Here is a 19,245-nt window from a genome sequence, read left to right as displayed (position 1 = left end):
TTCATTCACAGAACTGTGCACACCATACCACCGGCGAGAACTGCGAGTACTGCCAGGCAGGCTACGAAGGGGATGCGACCAGAGGAACCCCGTACGACTGCGAGTACAGGTCAAGAAACAATTCAACACCTGCCCCCTGCCACTGCAACAGCGCTGGTTCGCGTAGCGACTTCTGCATTGGTGATCGATGCGATTGCAAACGGAACGTTGAAGGTCCTGAGTGCAACAGATGCAGACCAGCAACGTTTGGCTTGTCCGCGGACAACCCTGAAGGATGCAGCGAGTGCTACTGCAGTGGTGTCACCGACCAGTGTCATGAGAGCTCGCTGTATGTCCAGCAGATACCTGTTTCGGTCTATGATGCGCAACATGGATTCACTTTGACCGATTCGTAAGTAGCTGACTGGTTCCGGAGGGAACCCCACCACTTGAGCGATGTCCAAAAGAGTCCCCAGGTGGATCTCGAATATGTCTGAGCTGATTTATTTATTCGCAGGACCAGGCAAGAGGTGATCGACGATGGTTTCGAGTTAAACATTGCTATGAACGAGATCGGCTACCGCTTCTCGGAAGGGAGAGGTCGCAGACTCTTCTGGTCCCTGCCACCTGTGTTCACCGGCAACAAGATCAAAAGTTACGGTGGCAATCTCACGTTGACTCAACATATCACAGCGTATCCTGGTGCTCAAAGTTATAAGGATCAGGATGTTATTCTAGTCGGGAACGGAGTCACTTTGTTCTGGACGAACCCTGCAGAGATTCAGCTTGATAGAGGAACGGTACGTGTGCGAAACTGCTCGAACACTTGGACAGCAATCATCGTTAACTATACTCGAATTCGTTATTAACTATGCTAACTTTCTGTCAGACATACTCCGTGCCCCTGAGGGAGTCCGAATGGAAGCGCCTGACAACCGAAGGACCCCGAATAGCTTCTCGAGTGGACCTGATGACTGTCCTCTCCAATCTGGAGTCTATCCTGGTCCGAGCCTCTCACAGCGATCGGATGACAGCTACCTACATCAGCGACATCATCTTGGACACAGCAGCGGACATACCTGGTAGCAAGAGAGCTGTTCAGGTGGAAGTCTGTCGTTGTCCAACAGGCTACACAGGAACATCCTGCGAGTCATGCGCTAGAGGCTATTATAGGGACACGAATGATCGAACGAATAGCTACCTGGGCTCTTGCAATCTTTGTCCGTGCAACAACCATGAAGAGAGGTGCGACATCACCAGAACTGGTCAAGTGAAGTGCCACTGCCTGCCAGGATACACCGGTCAATACTGTCAACACAATGGTAAGACCTTCATACTTTTCACAACGTTTCTGGCTATCTCCCACAGGTCCTGCCTCAAGGTCAGAGATCCTGGAGGATAAATAACTTCTAATTATTTACAAGATCGCGCAGGTTTAGAGGGTCAGTGTGAAATCGTGGTAGAATCATAAAGGGCTGTAGCGTTGTTATTTTGATGAATTCCAGAAGACCCTTTCAGGGAGATATTCCATGTATATTAAGCTTGGAAATTAGCGAATGGAAAATTGGATTAACACATTTGAATGTTAGGTGAGGTGATGGTAAGTCTAACGCCAATGACAGGCACGGTGAAGCCGCGCACGTGGATACTGTTCACCTGCAGTTACGAGTCCTCCGATCAGTTGTATATATCGTTTAACCTGTCACCGTTCCGTGATTCAACTCTCACTGCGACGTCTACGACACCTGGCCCCCTGGTGCACAGAGCGTACGGCGGCTCTCGCACCTGGAACGTTTCTGTGGATGTAGAGCCTTGCAACGTCGAGTGCTACATCCAAGATCGGGAGGGCAAGGAGATGATCAAGGTCGTCATATCGATCTCCACAGGTTTGACGGACCATGAGGACTCATTTAGTATTTGTCCGTCCTTGGGGGAAGCGACACCACACGGCCCATCATCATCCATGACACCTGGTGCTTGTAGATCGTAGTGGCACCTGTTCAACACACGATGTGTTATCGATTGTCTTGATTACGCTTACTTCATTCCGATTGGTGCAGGTGCTTCAGGTGGGGGGTAGTCGGGAGAAGCAAATGAGAAATTACGGGTGGCACTATCTTTTAATTTTTTATTTTCTTGAGCTTCCTGTAAGCTGGAGTCTCAAAATGGGGTTTCCACTTGTTTGCTTCTTCTTGGGACTACCGAATTCGATGGTTGTATCGTATCCACGCTGGTGCAGAACAGATGGTGATCAAGGCAGAAGTACATTGACCATTTCTTTGTGACAGCTGAATGTTACCACTTTGTGTTGTTCAGTTTACTAATACAAGTTGCCTCGGCCAAATGAGACCACCTAAACATCTTTTAGAATCATGATCATTTAGCTTACGTTGCTAAGAGATATCTGTGACCCTCTGCACCCAAGATACCTTGTATTACCGTGGCAGGATTTAGACTTTTGCATTGTAAACTTGCAGAGGGTTACCTACCAACAACCACCACATCCTACCCGCCCGAACCACCAAGGATCGAGGTCTCCATCAGGGGACCAGAGATCCAGATCGTTGGAACGGGAACTACTGTCGAGTACCACTGTTCTGGAATGTCTTTGGACAATGTGAGGAAACGTTTCGAGTTGACGATGTTCATGCCACCGTAGCAGGATTGTTTTTAATATTTTCATTCTGCGACAGGAGTCTGTGGAGGTCAGATGGGACAAGGAGGGAGGCCAATTGCCACATGGAAGAAGCGTAGACGACAATCGAGGTCTTCTAATCATCAGAGAGGTCAAAGTATCGGACAGTGGCATTTACGTATGCCAGGTTAGCGACGGTGTGCACGTGGCCGTCAAAAAGGTCACCCTAAATGTCGGAGGTAAGCAGTCAACAAGTTCACCTGTAATTAATGGACTGCGGATTTTATGCATTTATGATAAAAATGAGAAACTCAATGAATTTCACAATACACTGTTGTACATTATTTTATACTCCTGTACATTGCGATCAATGTAGAAGATCCGCGATCTAGTAATTAAGAATTAAGTCCGCCAACTTTTCTCTCAACCGATCTCTCACGTGGACGCAGCATTTCCACAAAGTTTACTAGACATCCCAGGTACGATCCACAGAAACAATTACACTCTTCAGCTTCACCTTGTCGGTCAACGTTTCTCTCAATTTTTGTAAAGGTGTCAATCCAGTGGTCCCGAGAGTAACGATCCTGCGTCCATCTTTGGAGGTGGTAGAAGGCGAGCCAGCCGAGTTCCGTTGCGAGGCCAGTGGCAATCCACCGCCTCAGATCGAATGGACCCGAGTCTACGGTCCCATGAATCCTGAAGTGGTCACATACAACGGAATATGGTCGTTGAGGGCTGTGTCGAAGAACGACGCTGCTGAGTACAAGTGCATTGCCAGGAACAACATCGGAGTGGACGAGATGACTGCCATTCTTTACGTCATAGGTGTGCTACCAAGTTCTTTGTGCTCTTCATGTGTTTCATGTTCCTCCAAAACGATCTCATCGAACGTTAGAACCTTCTAATTCACCAAACTATTCTCCCATCACCAGACAACCCCCATAAGCCTCCATCGAACGGCATACCACCCACCATCACGCCATCAGATTGGACAGGCGGCATCGGCGAGGTCATCAGGGTCACCTGCACACCCTCTCAAATCGCGAACGTCACCTGGACCAGACAAGGCAACTTGCCACTACCGGCATCTGCCAGCCAACGGAACGGAGTACTCACTATCATGAATCCTAGTTTACACGATTCAGGCGTCTACGTCTGCACATCCACCAGCTACGTGGGCACTGAGGCCAGCAGCATACTCACCATAACGATCCAGGCTAGAAGACCGACAGCCTCGGTCAAAGTGAAACCTGAGAAACAGACGGTTCCTCAGGGTAACGTAGCTGAAGTGCGATGTTTTACCAGTGAACCGGGTCTGCAGATCAGGTGGAGCAAGTACCTGGAGCAGTTGAGTCCCAACGCGCAACAAGTCGGCGATACCTTGAGGATTATGAACGTGCAGATCTCGGATCGCGGAGTGTACGTTTGCAGGGTCAGCGGGCCCTCTGGCAGCCAGGAGGCCAGCGCCATCATCGAAGTGGAACGTGAGTAATTGCGTAGACTTTAGATTTCTTCGGGGTGATCTTGAGGTTCTTCAAGGTAGCTCAGGGTGGTCGTCTTGATTTCAAAATTCATTACATTTGTTGTTTCGAACAGCTCGAGAGCCACCATTGCTGGAGCTGTACCCCAAAGAGTCGCAGACGGTGATCCTGGGTGGATCAGCAGACGTCCAGTGCAGAGCCATAGCCGGTACCCCCATGCCAGAGCTGCAGTGGTCCCGTAGAGACAGCAGACCCTTCGCTCACAACATCAAGCAACTTCCTGGAGGAGTGTTGAGATTGACGAACATCACCATCGGCGACAGCGGTGCCTACATTTGCACTGCGATCAATTCTGTTGGCAGCACTTCGGCAGTGGCTTACATAGAGGTGCACACGCAACCGGTGATTACCATCTCACCCAGGTCTGGCATACTGACAGTCAAAAGAGGCGATCGTGTGCGACTGGTGTGCACCGCGACGGGAAATCCGCAGCCTACCATCGAGTGGACCAAGCATGTGAATGGCATCGTGCCTTACCAGTAAGTTACCAGCTACTGGTTCGTAAGATACGCAATGAAATACTCTCTTCAACCTCCGTCTGAAAATTCAGAAAATTAGTTTGTCCGACTTGGACAACGATTTGTTCTTTTAAACCTCGTTTAAACATTTCGGTAACTTGCTTACAACCTTTCACAGCAACACCCCACCGCTCCACATGAACAAAGCGACCCCATTGAGCGCAGTCTACGAGATCGGTTCTGTTTCCCATAACGACGAGGGTTCCTACACCTGCCACGCCATGAACGCCGCGGGAATCATGGAGGAACGAGTGCACATTCGCCTGGAGGACGACAACGAGGTACCACTGATTGCCTCCATCGAATTGTCTTAATCAATCTGTCACATAAAAATCTAAATCTCCGAAAATTGCAGGTTGGTCCGGATCAGAATGTGCCGCCAGTAATATCAGACAAAAACTTCAAGATACCCATCGGTGGCAAGGTAGAGATGCGTTGCCAAGTTCCTGAAGACAATCAGATCTACTTGGACTGGAAGAGAAGCGACCATCGTCCTCTTCCCGATGGTAGCATGGTCCACAAGGGGATCCTAACTATCCCAGCGGTGGACAGAAGTGCTGTAGGAGAGTATGTTTGCACGGGCATGGACCCTGGCGGAGCTGTCCTCTTCAGGGCGAAGTCCTACCTCCAAGTGACATGTAAGGGTTTTTGTTAGAAAATATTTTCGCAAGCCCGGCAGTAAATAAAATATTAAATTTCGCAGCACCACCTAGAATCGTCCTGAATCCACCTAGGCAGACAGTAGGGCCAGGCGAAAACCCGTCTATCGTCTGCAGCGCGACAGGAGACGATCCAATGACTATTGAATGGTCAGCCATAGGCCGTGATCTTCCATATAGTGTATCCCGTGACCGTGGTATCCTACAATTCCATGGGATCACGTATTCCGATGCTGGCAAGTACGTCTGCAAAGCTTCCAACGGGGAAGCCACTGCTGAAGCTGTGGCTGAGGTCCTGGTGAATGGTATGTTTCAAATTATTGATGTTGACAACCTTTAGAAAATTACATTCGTTTTAAAAATATGTAAATTGTTCCAGAACGACCATACGAGGACACTCGCGTCACAGCAGCTCAGAGGGACGTGATGGCTTCCGCTGGCATGCCGGTGCGTCTACGGTGCTCCGTGCAAGAACGAGCCACCATACAATGGAGCAGAGAAAACCAACCCCTCCCCTTCAGTGCTAGGATAGAGGATGACTACCTGGAGATACCACGAGCCAGTCCGGAAGACAGTGGAAGATACATCTGCCAGATACAGACGGACCGTGGAGTCTCCAGCGATTATGTCAATCTGAATGTATCCCGTAAGTCCGACTAGATCAGTTCTCTTCTGCACCCCACATGAAATTGTTATGGCTGTTAATATTTACGTACTCTAAAATAATTGTAAAAGAATTATGTACTCTCTGAAAGAATATTTAGGTACTTAAGTGTTAATCTATAAATATTGGGTTGGCAAATAAGTTCGTTCGGTTTTTGTGATTTATTCCAGCCTAAAAAACCGAACGAACTTATTTGCCAACCCAATAGTTAGTTTATAAATACGTTTAATCTCATGTTACTGCTTGAAATGATTCTTCAGCCACGTATGACAACAATGTTCAACTGCAACAAACATGTGTATGTACTAGTCGCTAGAGAAGAGTTTGGTATACGTTTTTATCCTCATGGCATAGTCCATCGTTCGTTCGACCCACAGAGAACTTCGAGAGATCGATGAATTATAGCGATCGTGATGTTATTTGATAGTTGATTCGTTCCCGGATTGCACACGAGCGAACCTAACGCATTGCGGTCAGAGAAAGTGCATGTGCGACGATCGAGGATGCATTCTGTTGGATTACGGTTGCTACTACTATGTCCGGTTTGACGACAAGATCAATGACCGGTCGTATCCTCGCAATCTACATCATCGACGCGGTTTGTTCAGAGATATATGTGTTCCTGTGACGTCTCTTCGGGTTAACGCTTCTCCCATTGTTAATCGACATCGGCTTTGTGCAGTCGTCCCTCACGTTTAGAGTCATGGTAGTCTCATACACTGTCTGCATGGATAACAATGGCGCTGATCAGCTGACGTAACAATTGGTTCCTGAATTCAGATACTCGGGTGCAAGCTTGGACACTAAAGTTACTTAGGTGCAAGTTTGGATACCCGAGTACCGCGCCATCAAAATTCGGTCACTCGATCAGCAGATGTCGTCATCCGTCGCCGCCAGTTCATTGCATTAACCCTGTGTCGAACATCCCGTGAACCTGTGGCGAAACACCAAGGGGAAACGTTTGAAATGGTTATGGAACACAATGTGTCCTCTTGGGTTAGGTTTGGGTTAGTCCTGGAGTAGTTCTGGAGCTGGGCGTACACGTTCGTGTGTATCGCGACACAGCCTTAATCTTCCGCTGACAATCACATTTCCATTTCAGCGACAATGATGCCTGCGGTTAGTGTAGAGGTGTCCCAGGATCCAGTGAACATTGGCGACACCATAGACATCCGTTGCGCCTGCTCCGGTACCCAGAATCCTCGTTACCACTGGTCCAGACCGAATCATCTCAGTCTGCCAGCAAACGCTGAGGAATATGGAAGCGTTCTGAGGCTGACCAGCGTGGCTGTAGCTGACAGTGGGCTGTACCGGTGCACCGCAGAAACACCAGAGGGCATATTCGACCAGGACTTCAACCTTGTTGTTCATGGTAACATTTTTTGAAAACAATTTCTGCTTTTCTCTGCCCCTTCAACTTCGTCTTGTACAGTTTTTTTCGTTGTCCTTGAGAATATCAAGGTCATCTTGAATTTTCTAACCTCCCATGACCTTCAAATGACACTCCCTAGCACCCTCTAGACAAAACAATTAACTAATCAACCATTCTGTCCATGCTTCAAAAATTCGTGGCCGACGTAAGTACCCACTAAAATTGAAATAAACACAGCACGCTTGAAACTATGAGTATTGTTTTTAGGTGGAAACAACGACGCACCAGCGATCGAGACGAAGTACGCCCCCTACGGATCCAGCATAGAGATGCACTGCAGACCTAATTTGGATTCTCCGATAGAGTACCATTGGAGCAAGCTTGGAGGTCTATTCCCGCGCGACGCACAAGTTTCCGAGGTACGAAACACATTTAAAACAGAACTGTCGTCATAAAATGATTACTGGATTATATAAATTTAATTCTCCGCTGGTTTTCAGAGCAATCTGAACCTGACCAACGTCACGGCCGAGGAAGCCGGCACTTACATATGTACAGTGAATAACAATCACGAGACTATAGAGATACCAACAGTTTTGGTAGTGACAGGAGTAGTGCCCTACTTTAGCCAGGCACCGATCAGCTATATCTCTTTGCCACCTGTGCGCGACTCCTACTTGAAATTCAACATCGAGGTGTCGTTCAAACCTGAAAGCCGCGACGGTATCATTTTATACAACGACGAGACGAATCGTGGAAAGGGTGACTTCATTCTGCTGGCCTTGGTGAGAGGGTACCCACACTTCAGGTGAGCAATTATCACAAACACTGCCTAACGGAATGAGAGAATGTTCGAACTTCATAATGTACGTGCAAATATTCATTTTGCAGCTTCGACCTCGGCTCGGGACCAGTCACGATCCGCGCGGACAAGCCAGTGAGCCTGAGCGAGTGGCATACCATCAAACTGCAACGTAACAGGAAAGAGGGCAACATGCTGGTCGACGGAGAGGGTCCTTACAAGGGCGTGGCATTCGGCAGGAAGCAAGGATTGGACCTGAAGGAGTTCTTGTACGTGGGAGGAGTTCCAAGCTACGTGGTGATGACTGAACACGCGTCGGTGACGACTGGGTTCGTCGGGTGCATCAGCCGATTGGTCATCGGGGAGAAGGATGTCGATCTGAACGGCAACCAGGCATCGAGCATCGGCATCACCACCTGCGAGACCTGCGCCGAGAACCCCTGCAGCAATGGCGGCGTTTGCCAGGAAACAAATACCAAGAACGGGTACTCTTGCATGTGCCGGGCCGGATACAGTGGCAAACATTGCGACAAGGTCGGCCAGGCCTGCTATGCAGGTGAGGATGTTCAGTAGGCACTGTACCTAACATTGAGTACTCGAGTTGAGTGCACTGTACCTTCGGCAAACAGAAGTTTGTGCCTTTTTCTTACGTAATCCCGTAAATTTTAGCGAGAAAACGCCTGAAATCCAAGTTCCAATCATGGGAGATCAGTGGTTCGAAAGTTGTAAGCGCTTAAAGTTGGATTTTTGGCATTTTCTCGCCAAAGTTTGATGAAGAAAAAGGCATAGCAAGTAACATTTCTTGTTACCGAAGCTGAAGTTTAACACTGGAGTTCAATTTAGGTACTCATTTAATTGAAACCTGAGTACTCACTCAGCCCCTGTTCAAAATTTGGCTTGCAGGTGCCTGCGGAGAGGGCAAATGCGTGGAAAACGAGACAGGCTTCGACTGCTACTGTCCCCACGGAAAGACAGGATCTCGGTGCGAGAACTCGATGAAGATTGTCGATCCAGCCTTCCACGATGACAAATCGTACATCGCGCACGACGCACCCAAAGCCTACAGACGGTGAGCCACTGCCACAGTCCTACGCGAGTTATTCTTTTCTCATTAATAGACAGCGGATTGTATGCATTTATATTATGTTCAATTAAAGATATTAACGAAGAAAATACATTTCAACTTGACTTCAGTTTGTTGCGATTCAGGTAAAAAATGCTTATTTTGCATAAAGATCCGCTGTCGACTTATCAGACTAGTAGAGCCAGTAGATTTGTTCCCCACTGCATTTTAGAGATTGCACCGCAGGTATTGTCAATTTGAAATAACAATTATTTTGTTGTCTCGACACGGTGTTTCAAGGCTCCCCGAATTAACACCACGTTTCCCCAGGCAAGATCCTCGAGAATACTAACTCCGTGCAGTTTTGTTATGTTTTTTGTTAATTCAGAACCGTTGTTTTCAGGCCGAGAATGAGCACAACACACAGTCGGTTACGATCGCGCCGCACACATCTTAGAACGCCACGATCGAGGCCACATCACCACAATAATCTGCACCACACGAACCATTAGTCCCCCCCTCCCCCTTCTGTTTTGTTACTTTTCTCTTCACCAAATCCCGTGCACATGTAGGAAAGAGATGAAATGAAATCGAACAATGAATTTCTTTCTGTCTAGTGGATAGCAAAAAACATAAAACGAAACCCGTAGGAACAAATCAATTGCTATTTATAGTTGTCAGTCAGCATTATATATAAATATTATATATATATTTTTTATGAGAAGTTTATTTACAATACTATAGATTCTTTTTGCGTTTCTTTTCCGCCTCGTACGTGTCGTAGATTGTGAGGATGGCGTTTTGCAACGTGCCTGTATAGTGAGTAATTCCACCCGGAATGAACCTCATGGTGCTGTAATAGTAGATTATCGATTATACTTATTATTATATGCCTATATATAAATATATTAATGTAACTCAACCTTTCACGGTCTCGAACGAGTCGTCGATTAAAATTTTGCGCTTTTTTCTATTATCTAAATACAGCTCTCTTCGAGAAAGCTTGCAGTCGAACGCTCGAAAGACCCGAAGGGTTTCTTTTTGTACAGCTTATAATAATACATGTCACGCATTGTGTTAGTCATGTTAAATATTATGGGAAAGAGGCAGAAAATCTGTATGGCATTAAATTAGGTCACTGCCAAAATGAATTGCACCTAACAGAAGCCCGACAGCTTTCACGCAATTCGTCTCGCGTGTGTTCAGCACGACTGCCACATACACACACTTAAACGTACGTACACAGAAAAACACGAGCACCCGCACGAACACATACACACTGTCACAAAAGTTTGTACTTACCGTAAGAACCCGCGCAAACGTGCCAAAAGTGTGTTTCAGGTCACAGACGACCTCTAATATATTCGATAGGCTTTAGTAAACAATGCTACGAGCGCAAATACATGTTTTGAGATGCAAATAAAAAAAAATTGTTTTAACAGTACTCACAGTTTTCGAAACGTTCCACTACTGTAATTAAAAAGACACTGCCGAAGGTGGATACAGGTGAGTGACGAAGCACGAAAGTGTTGTTTATTTATGTTCACACTATATATAACAACTAACTTCGTTTCGCTTCCCACTAACAGGAACTGGAAATCCTCATGAACTCACGTCCCATCTATGTCCGATTATTATTTAAAAATTTTACGTACACGTAGTTCTGTGGGCCAGGCATCGATTCAGCACAAAATATATTTTTTCTTAACATTTTGGCGTAAACAGCAAGTCGATATCTGTTCCCTATCAAAAAATACAGTCCTGAGTCCTGAGAAGATTTCCTAACACGAACTTCAACCCCCCACCACACATCTTCACTTCCCCACTCCAATAGAAAAAACCACTAACGCGCAAACTTCGAATAAAATTGGAGAATAATTGCCCACAGGTATTTTACCAACAACCTTGAAACTTGACCTTGCAATTTCTCCTCAGGTTCAAAGTATCGTTGAACTTCAACCCCATAGACGACGGGGACGGCATTCTACTGTACTGTGCTCAAAGTGACGAGGGCAACGACGATTTCGTGGCGGTCGTGGTCAAGGACAGACACGTGGAATTTCGGTACGACCTTGGAACTGGAACTGCGATCATCAAGTCGAACTATATCCTCCAACCTGGCGTGTGGACTCACGTGTCCGTGAACAGGGAGTACAAGGAGGGAAATCTGACCGTGAACGACGAACCTCTTGTCGAGGGCAGGTCACCGGGAAGTGCTCGTACGATGACCTTGAATACTCCTCTGTACATTGGGGGTGTGGATCGCAGGAGGATCGCGATCAACAGGAACGCTGGTGTGAACAAGACCTTTCGCGGTTGCATCAGCGACGTAAGTTCAAATGCAGGTTTCTACGAACATGAGCTTTGTTATCATAAACTGTTTATTGCGTTTACAGCTGGGAGTGTCCTCCATGAACGTGGACATACTGAACTCAGCGATAGACTCGGCGAACATAGACGACTGCCACGTTCTCCACCCTAATCAGACCAAGTTCGTCATTCCAACGACAACTCTACTGCCCACGACAACACCATACGACCCCTGCAGCTCAAATCCTTGCGTCCACGGGGTATGTCAAAGCGCGGAGATCTACGAGTACTCGTGCACCTGCGAGTACGGCTACGTGGGCAGGAACTGCGAGAATATTCTGAAACAATGCGAGCTGCTGTTACCTTGCAACAATGGGGGATCCTGCACGGACCTCCATGGGTCCTATAAATGCGACTGTCGTCTGGGATACAGTGGGCAGAACTGCGAGAAACGTACGTCCACAAACATGTTAAGTTGTCGATACCATTATTCAAGAAATGCTATTTGTTTCTAGAGGTGGAAGTCACGTACGACGTTGCCTTCAGAGGAGACGGCTGGCTAGAGCTGGATAGGTCTGTCATGACTCATGACGAAGAGCGTGAAGTTTTAGGGTTCGAGATCTCCACTAACCGAACCAAGGGGCTCATCATGTGGCACGGTCAGACGCCGAACGATCTGAACCCTGACCATTACATGGCTCTGGCGGTGATCGATGGGTAACTGTTGCAAACAATTTTATTCCATCGTTGTATGTGTGAAACAGTAACACATCACTCATAAAGTCTCCGGTCTAACTAAGAAAGACAAATTTTTTTTTAGAAATTCCACTTTATTCATCGACATACTCTCCTTCAAGAGTGATGCATTCATTCCAACGCTCCTCTAACTTTTCGATGCCCTCTATGTAAAACGATTTGTCTTTGCTCTCAAAATAAGCCTCAGTTTCGGCAATCACTTCTTCATTTCAGCCAAATTTCTTTCCCTGGAGCATCTTTTTCATGTCTGCAAAAAGCCAGTAGTCGCTGGGGGCTGATTGAAATAACATTCTTTCCGCTGTAGCTACGTGGAGTATCAATACAACTTGGGCACGGGTCCAGTGGTGATCAGGGTGACCGCTCAAAGAGTGGACGACGGGGAGAGACACAGGATCATCCTGAAGCGTCAGGGCAGCGACGGTAGCATAGAATTGAATGGCGAGCACATGGAGAGCGGAGCCACCTTTGGCACACTGCAGGACCTGAACACTCGAGGCAGCGTTTACTTGGGCGGTGTGCCTGACTTTGCGATGACCTATGGCAAGTACCAGGACGGTTTCTCCGGCTGCATTTACACCATGGAGGTGCAGGACTCCGGAGCTATAGACATCGGCGAGAAAGCGATACGAGGCAAGAACGTCTCACCGTGCACCAGGTAGTTAGACTGAAACGAATATTATCTTCTTGTCGGATATGTCGTCGATCGAGTTACCATTGTTACTTCTGGTGTTTCATGCCGCCCAGAGCAAGATGGATCCCGTCCTCTTTGGTATTCACAGACGCGGACACGGACATGTTCGACGCGTTTGTTCCCCCGCCCCCTGTAAACATTATCCATCCGAAGCCGGCGGCGAACCTAGCCGCCTATAACATCAAACACTACTCACTGTTAATCCTGCTCCAAAATCTGCTTGCCTTCACCATGGACGTTCGAGAACAGAGCGTGCTTTTTACAGTATTATGCATAGACACCGTGAACGCGGTCAAGTGTATATTAAGTTAAGTGTCTCTCTTGTCGAGGCCAGGTCTAACAGTGCGTGTGTGCGTCCTTCCACTGAGGACAATACCGATGGAACGACACACACACTCGCCAGCGAACGCTGATAGTTCTTGTAATGATTCACTTTGTAAATTCTTTAACGCTTCGTTCAAGTTTGAAGCAGGTTCCCATGGTACGTGCACACTGGAAGATCTACTCTTATCACTTTACCTATCGGGAGCTTATCAACAGCTGTTTAATGGTCACTTTGCAACAAATCTTTTTTCTGGAATGTTCTTTTTTCGATATTCTTATAGAGCTTGGAAAGACGAATCCGACGACCTTTGTGACCATACCGTTCCGACCGTTGAGTCTCGAGATATCTGTGTCCGAAAGATTGAGTACTCGACTTTTCAGACAGAAATATCTAGAGATTTACTGAACCAAAAGGTATGGTTATACGAGTCGTTGGATTCGTCTTTTCAAGCTCTATAAGAATATCGACGGAAATATATAGGGTGACACTTAAAAATGATGACCTCTATACTATATAAGTTTCATAGACTATTATGATTAGACAGCGGATAATAATATAACTGTTTTAAATTACAACCTACCCATCTTTGTCATGAGTGCATAAAATCCGCTGTCTAATTCTGATTACTGTTAGGTAAAGTGTTGGGCCTGAGGTTAAAGCTTGTCTTTCTGGTTTTCTTTGACAGTAACCTGGACGACAGACTTCCAACCCGCGGCGATCTCGGAACGTTTCACTAGGAGGTCTCGTTTCCTTCGATAAAAGCTCGTCAAACGATGGCTGGAAGGGCGCAGAACATAGTCGAAGAGCCAAACGAAATACGAACAGTTTTGTATCTGTAGATATACAACTCGGTGACTCTCCAGTAACACAACGTGAACGTTTTATAATTGAACTGACGACCGTTTTGTACAGCCTTGTTTCTACGAAGCCACGCGGAATATGACACCTGATTCAGTTCACTTAGAAAATTCGTTTGTTTCGCGACTCTCGATACTTTGCTTCTCGACTGCCAAGCGTAGAAGTTCAATGCTGAGGTGATCACCGTCGTATACAATTATAAGTACGCCAGGGTTGCGCAGCGTTCAATGCTCAACTCTGAGACAAGAGTCATAGTGATTCACGTATAAGTTCTCACTGCCATCGAGTTCTTTTAGTCCCCGATAGAACACGCCAGGACCGTTCATTAACGAGTAAGAGTTGCATTGTCATTACGCTCCAACGAATTCTCTTGTAAGCGAAAGGCAGAACGACAATTTCGACGACGAAATGCACAATCATCGCCAATAAGCTATACCTTCCTTGTCTGTCTAGAGATTATGCCTGGACCAACGATTGGCTACTGCTTCTGGCTATAGTTAGATTTTGTCAAATTTGCAACTCAAGTATTTCTCCTGCTGGAACCGTAAAAGCTAGTTACATCATTTTTGCGTGAAATTATTCTTTGGACTCTCCTGAACGCAATGGTACATTTTTTGTATAACATCATGGACGTTTAAACATCTTTAAATAATTTGTAAAGAGAGCAACTTTCTCGGGCATTTCTCCAGCATCGCCTCTTTCTCTTTAAAAATGATTTCAACGTGTATAAATATTGATTCTGCCATTTAAAAAATACTGTTGTATTCCGGACAGTCTAAAGAGTTGTTCCGCGCAAGAATTATTTAAATAGCTGTTACGGTTGCGTCAGAAAAAATTCTTGAAGTTGCACATTTTCAAGACATGCAAAAGCTAGCGGAAGCAGAGCTCGTCGAACCCAAACGAAACCGAACAGACGACGATTGATTTCAACGAACCACTACCAGAGTGGACAGACTTTCGTTTCAGACGCTTCGAACTCCATTTATGTGATATCGGAAGAAAGTTACTCACGACGAAACTCGTATCTAACATTAAGGTCGGTGCTAGTAAGGTTCGTTGCTAGTTCTAACGCGATTTGTACCGGGTACACCCGCTGAAAGTATGTACATAATCCCACGATATATTATAGTCTCGCAAATCTTCGATGTTTCTTGTATCAAACGTGACTGCTGTTTCCTGAAACGTTAAACGAGAATTAAGTTCGCTAGTCAGATGGATAATAGCCGTAGCAAATATTTCAGAATATCGTTTATTGGTTTGCGAAACGTTACAATGATACATTGTACTTCCGTTGAAACTCGTAAAAACCAAAAACAGAAACAGACAGAGAACTGTAAACGAAACAAACAGAACAATGATTACTTTACAGAAAACGTGTCTGCCTGTCGAATGATTCACTGTCAATTATAATTACAGAGTTTTCTAGATTTGTATGACGGAGAAGTAACTGCGTAGCGCTCAGTTCTCGGTAGCCGACAATATTGTAATTCTAACTTTAAGTTGCCACAGAGAGAAAGAGAGATGACGGTAATAAAAAGATCGACCGGGAAATGTCCCGGCGAACCTTGAGGAACGGCGACATCGATCCCACTGTAAATGTCCGTGTACAGATAATTACGTTAAACGCCAAAAAAAAGAAAAAAAGAGTTTCTAGCATCCTCTCTAACTGTACGACAAACCGAATGAATGCTTTCTCTGAATGTCGACGCAAAAATGTTCGCCGCACCACCACCGCAACAGTGTACGTGTGTGTGTGAGATGCCGGTACATATATACACGCATATATGCATATGTATATGTATATGTATACAGAATTAAGTATAAAAGCAAGCAAAACCGTGTAATCGATCCATTGAAAGTATCTATCGTAACAATGAAAGTGTAGTCTATTGTTATATGGGATAATTCTTCAAAAACAAATGAGACAATAAATATAATTTTGTTAAGAAGACACTGGTTGATCGTTGCTCGTTTCGGCAACAGGTTGCAGCCACTCGATTATTCATGCATTCATACTGCAACTGGCTGCTGCTATAAATTGGCTTTGTAACCGGATATGAACGGCAGCCCCGTGCCCACTGATTTCTGGTACTCGGCGTAGTCTTGACCGAAGAAATACAGCAACGTGATCTCCTCGAGTTGTATACGAGCGTGGAAGAACTTCCAGGACGCCACTGCGTAGGCCAGCAAGCAGATCGGGTTTTGGAGTATCAGCTGGAAACGGAGTAAATCATTATACCTCGTTTTCCTTGTCGGTCTTTAGGGCAACTAATTTTCAACTTTCAGAGACACATAGTTCTTCTTTGCGAATTATTTGCCATGTTGAATAAAAGATAAAAATTTATTGGACAGTAAAATGAACTACCATTGCTTTACCGCTGGTAATTAATTAAAATAATGTTTCTTGGAATGTTACCTGTGTCCCAATGGACCAGTAGAACCAACCCACATAGCTAGGGTGTCTGCAAAGCTTGTACACTCCGTAAGTAACCAGTTCATGGTTGTCGTTCTTCTCACTCTGTACAATGTGATTGAAGTTATGCCTAGCCGTGAACATGGCCAGCTTCCTCAACAATTCTCCACAGACGCACAGGAATAATCCAAAGTAGGATATCAAGGAGGGCTCCTTCATCCATGGAAGATACTGCCTTTCCACAATAAATTCTACCCAACTGGAGCATGCTGCCACTCCGTAGGCTATGCTATGGTTTAAAATGAAGCTGTCGATGGACAGAGTGGATGGATTTATCCATGCTATACTTAGGAACTCGGAGTAATGAAATGTGGCTAGCACGGTGATGTAGATACCGAACATCTGCCATGACGGTGGCAGAACCAGGGTCAGTAACAGACCAATTCCAAATATATATCCTAGGAAAACTGCTCTGGTCGCTACCTGGAACAACAGAATCATAATTTAATATACACATGTGTGTATATATAGAATGTTTAGGTCTGAGACAGTTCTCAGGTCTTCAGGTCAGAGAAATTTCAAGGTCGTCGGAATTTTTTTGAAATTCTTCTAGAGTGTGAAAAGACAAATCGAACGACCATAATGACCACACACTTTGGTTCATTTGATTTCGAGATATTTGTGTCTGAAGGGTGAATCTTTCAGACGCGAATATCTCGAGATCGAACGATCCAAAAGGTACAGTTACTTAGGTCGTTGGATGCGTCTTTTCACGCTCTATAAGAATATCGAGAAATTATATAGGGTGTCATGCAAAAAAGTACTGATGACCTTGAAATCTCGTGAACGAACGACCTCGCGAGAAAACTGATCTTGTCGTTTCATGCGGCTCCTGAAACAGTATAACTTTCTTCTGAGGAGATGTTTGATAAAACAGTAAATAAGACAGGCAGTATGGCATTTAGTTGAGACACCCTATATATTAAAGATAGTAGAAGTAATTGTACCTTGTAGGTGAATCCTCGGAATGCGAACAGCAGGAGGAAGTTCAGCAGTACGAATTGAAATAAATGTATGAACCAGACATTGCTGAAATAAAGCCGGTACACGTCGAATTCTAACCTCAAAAAGAGCTCCGGCAGAACCGCCACTAACCCGGCCACAACGAAGCAAAATAAACTGATTTTTCCATCGTAACACAACATTTTACACTTTGGACACTTCACTCGTTCGAGGTGATCACCATCGTTGTCTAGCTTTGTAATTTGTTAACTCGTTCTCTCCGAGGCTCATCTTTATTTCTCAAGTCGAGGAAAATGTATTTAGCTTTCCGCGATGTTGACGGATATCATATTGCTATCGTTGCGAGTGAAACCTGTGGCGTCATTCGCTTCAAGGTAAAGATATATTCTACTTTGAACTGTCGTGACACGACAGAGACATATTTAGCTCTCGCGGTTTCGACCAGTTTCGACTGCACACCACAGACTTTTTATTTTCTATTTAGTTCTGAATTATTTCTGTGATCTACTAGGATATTTAGTTATCTAGGTACGTGGGATTATCACGATTACAATCGTGGAATATTGTAGGAAATATTGGGGTGGATAGTTTGTGAGGAAAGGTTTTTATTGTAATGGTTCTTTGAAATTGCTCGGTTGCATTGATCGCTTGTTATCTATATGGCAGATGATTCGTGCCGGATTTGCCATAAGGAACTATGGAAATTCCGGCACGAATTATTTGAGCGTAAGGGGCTTCGTACAGCGCCAAAATGCGTAGCGGAGGAATGCTCAAACTGTTGGGCGACGTGACCGACGGAGGAGAGCTGTCGGTAACATAAACGCCGTCTGATAAAACAATTTGGTAATTAGAAATTCAGCCGCAAGAGGACGCCACTGTCTCTTTTAACCTCGACTCCGTCGGTAAGCAGTTTGGCCAACAGTTTCAGCGTTTTGCCGCTACGTGGAATGGCGCTGTACGGACCTTTGACGGGAGCAGATGATTCTTGCCGGAATTTACATTGAGTCTTACGGGAAAAGCGGCAAACATCATCTGTGCTGGGATGAAAAATAGTATTTAATTGTTTCTCGGCGAGATTTCTTGACGTTCGATAGCACAAATTAAAGCTGAGAGAATGTACTTTCGGTTTATTCCAATTTTTATTAATGTCTAATTTTAATGTAATTTTTTTTATAGATACGAGCCTAAGCGAGATTTTCGAAGGCTGCACCCCCTCGACCCGGATGCATGTCTAGCTCCACGTGACGTTCCTGATTCTCGAGCCACCTCAAGCCTACGTATTCGTACCTACTTCATCGTATTCCTGCCAGGAATCTTCTTCTCATATTACGACGATAATCATCTTTAATATTGTATTGTATATTGTAATGTTTAGTGAAAAATAAACAATGTTAGTTACAATATAATTAATGTGTTCTTTTTTCTCAACCCTGCACATGAATATTCGATAATAGAATTAGATTAACATCTTCGAAAACTTTGGGTACACAAAACGAGATCCGATTTTCGAAAAATTTTCGGTCGCCTGACTTGTCGTTGAGTTGTACTACTGAATTTCGTGCCACCTCCTTCAATATCATGTTCTCCTAATACAAAGTCGATTTTCGAGATTTTCGAAAATTTTCGACCGTCTGGC

General features: G+C 45.3%; 2 protein-coding genes across 3 annotated transcripts in view; one reads left to right on the top strand and one right to left on the bottom strand.

Moving 5' to 3' along the window:
* The window catches only part of Trol (terribly reduced optic lobes), a 169,993-nt gene extending 154,621 nt beyond the window's left edge, over positions 1 to 15,372 (top strand). For both annotated transcript variants that reach the window (XM_076444273.1, XM_076444272.1), the window contains 24 exons: positions 12 to 391; positions 497 to 779; positions 869 to 1,301; positions 2,457 to 2,596; positions 2,673 to 2,853; positions 3,064 to 3,093; positions 3,167 to 3,439; positions 3,547 to 4,098; positions 4,211 to 4,634; positions 4,792 to 4,954; positions 5,029 to 5,311; positions 5,377 to 5,637; positions 5,712 to 5,978; positions 6,424 to 6,594; positions 7,099 to 7,368; positions 7,636 to 7,787; positions 7,869 to 8,176; positions 8,260 to 8,726; positions 9,074 to 9,239; positions 11,169 to 11,562; positions 11,630 to 11,996; positions 12,059 to 12,260; positions 12,604 to 12,954; positions 13,044 to 15,372. In XM_076444273.1, the coding sequence (XP_076300388.1) occupies positions 12 to 391; positions 497 to 779; positions 869 to 1,301; positions 2,457 to 2,596; positions 2,673 to 2,853; positions 3,064 to 3,093; positions 3,167 to 3,439; positions 3,547 to 4,098; positions 4,211 to 4,634; positions 4,792 to 4,954; positions 5,029 to 5,311; positions 5,377 to 5,637; positions 5,712 to 5,978; positions 6,424 to 6,594; positions 7,099 to 7,368; positions 7,636 to 7,787; positions 7,869 to 8,176; positions 8,260 to 8,726; positions 9,074 to 9,239; positions 11,169 to 11,562; positions 11,630 to 11,996; positions 12,059 to 12,260; positions 12,604 to 12,954; positions 13,044 to 13,302 (6,777 nt within the window). In that variant the 3' untranslated portion in view covers positions 13,303 to 15,372. The remainder of the gene's footprint in view (positions 1 to 11; positions 392 to 496; positions 780 to 868; positions 1,302 to 2,456; positions 2,597 to 2,672; positions 2,854 to 3,063; positions 3,094 to 3,166; positions 3,440 to 3,546; positions 4,099 to 4,210; positions 4,635 to 4,791; positions 4,955 to 5,028; positions 5,312 to 5,376; positions 5,638 to 5,711; positions 5,979 to 6,423; positions 6,595 to 7,098; positions 7,369 to 7,635; positions 7,788 to 7,868; positions 8,177 to 8,259; positions 8,727 to 9,073; positions 9,240 to 11,168; positions 11,563 to 11,629; positions 11,997 to 12,058; positions 12,261 to 12,603; positions 12,955 to 13,043) is intronic.
* A 34-nt stretch (positions 15,373 to 15,406) lies between these two features.
* On the bottom strand, positions 15,407 to 18,241 carry Ste14 (isoprenylcysteine carboxylmethyltransferase ste14). Its single transcript, XM_076444274.1, has 3 exons — positions 17,594 to 18,241; positions 16,590 to 17,069; positions 15,407 to 16,387 (listed from the first exon to the last, which is right to left on the bottom strand). Exons 1-3 carry the CDS (start codon positions 17,789 to 17,791, stop codon positions 16,205 to 16,207), a joined length of 861 nt encoding a protein of 286 aa, XP_076300389.1. The 5' UTR covers positions 17,792 to 18,241; the 3' UTR covers positions 15,407 to 16,204.
* Between the last annotated feature and the right edge of the window lie 1,004 nt (positions 18,242 to 19,245).

This window comes from Lasioglossum baleicum, chromosome 20, assembly GCF_051020765.1.
Source record: "Lasioglossum baleicum chromosome 20, iyLasBale1, whole genome shotgun sequence".
In the NCBI taxonomy this organism is placed as follows: Eukaryota; Metazoa; Arthropoda; class Insecta; order Hymenoptera; family Halictidae; genus Lasioglossum; species Lasioglossum baleicum.
Note: the sequence above shows the minus strand (reverse complement) of the source record. Positions and strands in the feature narration are given on the sequence as shown.